Source organism: Clavelina lepadiformis, chromosome 2 (assembly GCF_947623445.1).
Source record: "Clavelina lepadiformis chromosome 2, kaClaLepa1.1, whole genome shotgun sequence".
In the NCBI taxonomy this organism is placed as follows: Eukaryota; Metazoa; Chordata; class Ascidiacea; order Aplousobranchia; family Clavelinidae; genus Clavelina; species Clavelina lepadiformis.
This window is the reverse complement of record NC_135241.1, coordinates 544010-550151: the sequence shown is the minus strand read 5'-3', so window position 1 is coordinate 550151 and position 6142 is coordinate 544010. Positions and strand designations below refer to the sequence as shown.

At 35.0% G+C, this 6142-nt stretch overlaps 2 protein-coding genes across 2 annotated transcripts; both read left to right on the top strand.

Moving 5' to 3' along the window:
- The first annotated feature begins 736 nt into the window (after nucleotides 1-736).
- Nucleotides 737-4390, top strand: LOC143446388 (uncharacterized). Its single transcript, XM_076946002.1, has 9 exons — nucleotides 737-878; nucleotides 955-1104; nucleotides 1246-1365; nucleotides 1435-1866; nucleotides 2117-2275; nucleotides 2414-2509; nucleotides 2658-2901; nucleotides 2974-3057; nucleotides 3326-4390. Exons 1-9 carry the CDS (start codon nucleotides 837-839, stop codon nucleotides 3364-3366), a joined length of 1368 nt encoding a protein of 455 aa, XP_076802117.1. The 5' UTR covers nucleotides 737-836; the 3' UTR covers nucleotides 3367-4390.
- LOC143446396 (uncharacterized) lies at nucleotides 4354-6117 on the top strand. The gene is made up of 3 exons (XM_076946012.1): nucleotides 4354-4487; nucleotides 4643-5155; nucleotides 5285-6117. Exons 1-3 carry the CDS (start codon nucleotides 4434-4436, stop codon nucleotides 5378-5380), a joined length of 663 nt encoding a protein of 220 aa, XP_076802127.1. The 5' UTR covers nucleotides 4354-4433; the 3' UTR covers nucleotides 5381-6117.
- The last annotated feature ends 25 nt before the right edge of the window (nucleotides 6118-6142 follow it).

Genomic DNA, 6142 nt, shown 5'->3' with positions numbered 1-6142 from the left:
CTTTTTTGAATTTTATCGCATGCACTTGTGCTGCTCTTCTTGAACTTTTCTATTTTGATTGAATCAAGTGTTATTCTGTACTCGCATCACTTTACTGTCTAATATAGGCACGTGGTGAAAATGTAAATAATTTGAATGAATTTTATTCGTATTTTTCTTCAGGATTATTCTTGCAGACAGATAAGTTTAAAATGCTTGAATTTTTACAAAAGTGATGAAACTAGGACAAATGTAGAAGTTTTCTGAATGGTGAAGAGGATGTGGATTATGAAATGATTTTTAATAAATTATACACACATAGTTAGCTTTCTGTTATTGATCGATGACTTAACTTGAAACTTTAAATATAAAAATTTGTAATTCATATTCTCATCATCTTCAACATTTTTCTGTTTTTCTTAGTTTACTGAATGAAATTTACTCAATAATTTTCAACTTTTTTTTACTCTTTTCTGACATTTTGTTTCATATTCTTAAAATATTATTCTGCCCTAAAATTCAAAGTAAAACAGAGTTTCATCTAAAATTTTTATACTTTTGTGTCTGCTTTATTGTTGTATTGCTGTTGTCATTAACTTTGTTTAGAGGAAGATATCTATGCACTTTATATTGCTACTTTTTACATTCCACCTTCTTTACTTTGATTCAATAGGGTACATTTTACTTCTAGTAAAATTTTTTCGTTCTAATCTATTCCAATATTTTCCTGGATTAAGGAATTTCCAAACTTAATATTGTAATCTTCTTAATTTCTACAGATTTTTGCGGTATGTTTTGTTTTTTTTCTTGATCTTAATTCAAAGCTAAAGTTAGTTGAAACTGAAACATATAAACTGATGATGTCACAATGCAATGGAAATTCTCATGTCACAGAAGAGGTTACGATCTTTTTTCAATTTTTGTAACAAATTGTTCACGAAGATGCGTTGATGTTGAAAATGTTTATTGTTGTAGAACGTACACGAAAAATGTTCCACCCCACAGATGGAGACCCAGTACAGTGATGATGGACCCAACCAACAGCCCCATCACTCAGCCAGCTCCCCCAACATGTCAAACAGTGATGTAACATACCAGGTCACACCTGATCAAAGTCATTCTGTGGTCAGTAGCTTGGGTTTTGTTGGTCGGGTTTCCTGTGAAAATTGCTAAGACATAACAGTATTTGCAGATGAAACTGATTGAAAATCATTTTTTCTTGATTGTATTATCTAGCTTGTGTTCATTGAAATTGTTGCTATACAGAAAGTGAGTCGTTTGGATTCAAAGTCGCCGGTACAACAACTCACACCAGATGGTGACTCGTATGAGAAGATTTCCAAGACAAGAAGTGAACCAGCCTTGAATTCAGTCAGTGCTTTGAAGGTATTTCATGTTTTATGTCATATTTCAGCACTATTTCATATACAGAACATAACTTCATAGTCTTTGCAGTGGGATTGTGGAATCATTGGTCATGATGACGACAAAGATATTCAATCAAGATGGAAAAGAATTCTAGAAAAGAATTTCAGAGTCCTGACTTTTAATGAATTTCCTCTCACTGGGGTCACCCATGCAAACAAGCGATTAAAATTCCTCGAAAGTTGTTCCTGTGTTCTGTGGATTGCCACTGAGAAGTCCAAAGCAGCTTGTGGTTATTTGAAGTATTTTAAAGACGCTGCGCTTCACAATGACGTCACAGAGGGTCGCAGCAGATTACTGATTTGCATTCCGTCTGAATCCCGTCATCATAGTGATAACGTGATTCCTGTCGAGTATAAGATGTATGACTTCATAGAAGAGGACGAAAATTTGGTCACGAAACTCGAGAGTCACTTGCCTAGAGTCCCACTTGAAGATAATTTTGATTGTTTAGAAATGCAGGTTGATGAAATGAATGTTAAAGTTAATGAATGAAATTCTTATTATCATAAAATTACTTTGGTATTCTTGAATTACTTGTTGAGTTATTTACTGCACTCATCAGTGTTTTACTGATGGCTCACCCATTGTAATTTATCTATGAGTAGATGGCCAGGTGACTAACACTCTTGAAATTATGTAGTTTAACATAGTTGAAGATTTACTTTTCAATTTATTAATGCTAGCTGATTATCACAATTTTTTCTATAAGAGCTCCCTTCAGAGGACTTTCAATCATGTTGGATCTTCAATAAGTAAATCACACGATGTCCAACAGAGCGTAACAGACGAGCAGCAAACATTTAGGGGAACCACCGAGGAAGACGGCCAAGGTGCAGAGACGAGTGCTTGCGCTGTATTTGCTGCAGAGGTGACAATAATTTGTCTTTTTGTCATTTAACTCGATGTTATTGATGCGTGAGCGTGGTTCATTGATTTCAACAGCATCGCCATAGAAATAAAAACGCAACAAAATAATTGAACCGTAAATTCATCTGTGCTATTACAGGATGACTCATACACGGGAGATGGGCAAGAAATAGAAGACAATGGACACATCATGATAAGCTACAACCACAGAGACTCCTTTGATCTTGCCACCAAGGTTGGTTTCATTGCATCTGAGCTGCTTGTAATAAACATGAACTGCAATACTATGAGCTTTTAAATGATTAAGATTTCATCTATAGAATTTTGAATCAACTAACTCTGGTTGAACTATATTTAATTATTTCGTTCTGTAATCTTCACAGATCAATGAAGCATTGATAGAGGCTGGATACAGAACGTGGATTGATCAGGAGGAAATGCGCGGAGATATGCTGGACAAGATGCCAGAAGCCGTGAAAAATTCTTTCGTTGTTTTGGTTTTCCTGTCCCCAGGCTACTATGAAAGCCCATATTGTGAGAAAGAAGCAAAATATGCGAATACATTGAAAGTCCCGATCATACCCATCAAGAACTCAGACTACCGCCCCGAACCAGGAACATGGCTTGGCGAGTTTTTCTGTCTTATTTTTGAAGATTTGCAAAAGGAAATATAAAAATGACATATTTTTTCATCCTCAGACTTCATCACAAGCTCATTAACGTATTACAACTTCGAGAATGAAGTATTTGAAGTGAAATTTAAAAAACTCCTCAAAGATATTGGTGAGTTCTTTGTTTCGTTTTGTAACTTGTTGAATTAATACTGAGATTGTTCGTGAATGCGCAACTGGTGATAAATGGAAATGTTGGCAACTTGCTCTGCTCTTTGTTGTCAAGATGGAAAACATGAGATTGTTTAATTTCACAATCACTGAACCTCACTCACTATTTAGCTCCAATATCTGCTGCTTCCTGGGTTAAGACTGTCGGGTAACAAACTTTGTACACGATCCTCAGAATTTTAAGCTTAGCTTTGAATGTTGATTTACAGAAGAGAAGAAAGAACAGGCCAAGCAAGAAAAACCTTCTTGACTGATCTCAAACAGCTTTGATGGCTTTTGCTCTATAGTTGCAACAGCTGCAAATAAGTGTCACATGACTTGATCATTGAGCATAATCCACTTAGATGATTGCCGTACTTTTCTTAGGGAATATTTGCTTGTTTCTTTTCCATCGGTGCTTTATTTTTCAAAGTAATGGGATGTCATTGTGATGTCATTGTGCATTTGCTGTTTCAGTGAAGTATGAGAAGGTGGTGCCGAATATTACTCATAGACATCATTTCTTTTTGTCTTAAGTTTTGTCAAATTTTAATTGAAAAAAATATTTTTAAGCGTTTTATATAAGTTAAGTTTAACTCAAAAAAACACAGAAACTTCTTTACCTATTTTGTAATAACTTTTCTTATTTTTTAAATACAATCATGATTCCTTTAACTTCAAGTTTGAGCAAGTATCAAAATTTTGTTTATTGTAATAGATTTTCATTGTATATATTTTTCCGAATTTCAACTTGTACTATCTGGTCTTATTTTCGTCAACAAATGTTGCTTTTTATTTTTGTCAATCTTTAAATGAAATTTCAAAATTTGCAGAATGTTATTAACTTGACTTCCACGGCCTCCTGAAATGTTGCATATCTGACATTACATTTTTATTTCATTGAAGTCTGTGTGCCAAAATTTATAAATAGTGGAAGTTTTACCCTAAACTTTGTCTTGTTGTTCTTCCTTCTATGTCTTTGTGCTCTAACAATTTAAGACGATGATGTTTTGTGCGATTTGTTTTGTTGCTTTTTGATAATTCATCATGTTGAGCTTGTCGTTGTAGAAGATCCAGTATTTCCAGCAGTACTGCTGTTCAGTGTATTTCTTATTCGTTTGTGGGATAACTTGTAGGTCCTTATCTGCCATTTGAATTAATACTTGCTGTAAATGTGCTTTTTAATGGAATTTCTACTTTGTTGTAGGGTAACATGGAAGGTGGTGTGTTGCGAAATTCTCCTACTCTCCAGATTTTTTTCGAGATCATTTTCTTCTTTTTTTAATTTTGCAGAATTTAATTTAATAAGTCTATTAAATTGAGATATTTGCAACCTGGATGCCACTTCATCCGGATGAAATCGGTCTTCATCGATCGAATGAAGATGAGATGGTAATACTTGCATTGGTGGACTTGAATTGGAGTTAGCAAGCTATCAAGTTGTTTGTCATTATTTTTTGCTAATTAATTTTATAAATATTTTTAATGGGTGGTTTATTTTTGCAGATTTTAAAACACATTTGTTAACTCTAATGTTGAAATTACAGTTCCACTTTGGAATTTTTGGCCATCCAGCAGATGGCAGCATCAAGAAGAGACTGGAGAAGAAGTTGACGTCATACAACTACGGAGTGTGCTTATATAACGATTACATCGGTGGGGGTCTCAGCATTGGGGAAAAGTGCTTCAATTTTCTTCAAAGTTGTCATTGCTTCTTGTGGATTGCATCTCCCGACTCTCTCGCTGACACCGGATATTTAAAATATTACCGCAATGCTGGCCTCCACAGCTCCATCGAGTGTTCAATGATGCACGGATGTAACAACTTTGTTGCTATTGTGCCGGAGGAGTTTAAAGATCTTCCCCCGAACCAAATAATCCCGAAGGAACTACAAATGTACGAACCCGTCAAGGAGGACGATGTCTTTGAAAAACGAATGAGGTTTTTGTTAGAGCGAGTTTGTGCTTCGACCTCTCGAACTTTTTTATCAAGTCCTGACAACCTGAAACCTTCGCTTGGAAATCGAAAAACTAAAGACACTTCATTTTCACAACAACAGGTTTTATATTTTTCCCTCACCTTGGGCTGCGATGATCTCAATTTAAAACGGTTGAAGTAATTTGATTGGTTTGGTTTTATTCAACTTTATTGTTGTGGTCCAATTGCAATCTTGCTTATTATTTTTCAGGAAATTAACCCAACGGCACTTCATGGAGAAACTGTACCTCAGCGAATGTCACCTTTGGGCCAAGATGATCTTGAAAGGAAATTGGTTGAAGAATAGTCGACATGCACTGCAGAGATAGGGAATGGGAAAATCCACCGGGAGATTCTTAACCACGAAGCACTCATACTGTAACTGCTGAGTGGTATCGACGTGGAGTTACACATGACGTCATTTGGTGTTATCAATTGTCATTTGCTCAACTGGTGAATATCCAGGAGGGAAAACTTTATTAACCTTCTCGATATTTGTGGTTGAATGATTTCAAATCGATAAGGTGATTAAATTTCCACTTGCATTTGTATGAGAGCATTATCAAGACATTGTGATGTTTATGTTGGCCATAGAAACGTACAAACGTTGAAAAGACTGGTTATAGCATGGTCATTGTTCAAAGGCAGTTGCTTCTTGTCTGTGTCTCTATGTTCTTATCATTTTTTACGAATAGTTTTTTCAATGTTTGATAAATAGATCAGATCATTAATTCGGCAGGTAACCTAAGTCCGAATAACATAAGTTAAAACAAGCAGTGTCTCTGCACATCAACATTACTGCTCGAAGTTTATTTTCCAAGTTTGTTTTCTTTGCTCAAAACTATTTGAACGTTTTGTTAATCTGAGATTGTCAAAAACGTCAAGTTTACTTTACTGCTAACTGTTGTGTTGTTGATAATTAATAAATAATCTGTTTACGATTCCATAAAAAACATGAAGTAGTTCCCAAAACAAGTAATTCCCCTAATGCGAAAATGAATTCATTGAAATGCGAATTCATTTTTAATAAACATAAAAACAGAACGTTTGCAAATTGATTGCTGACAAG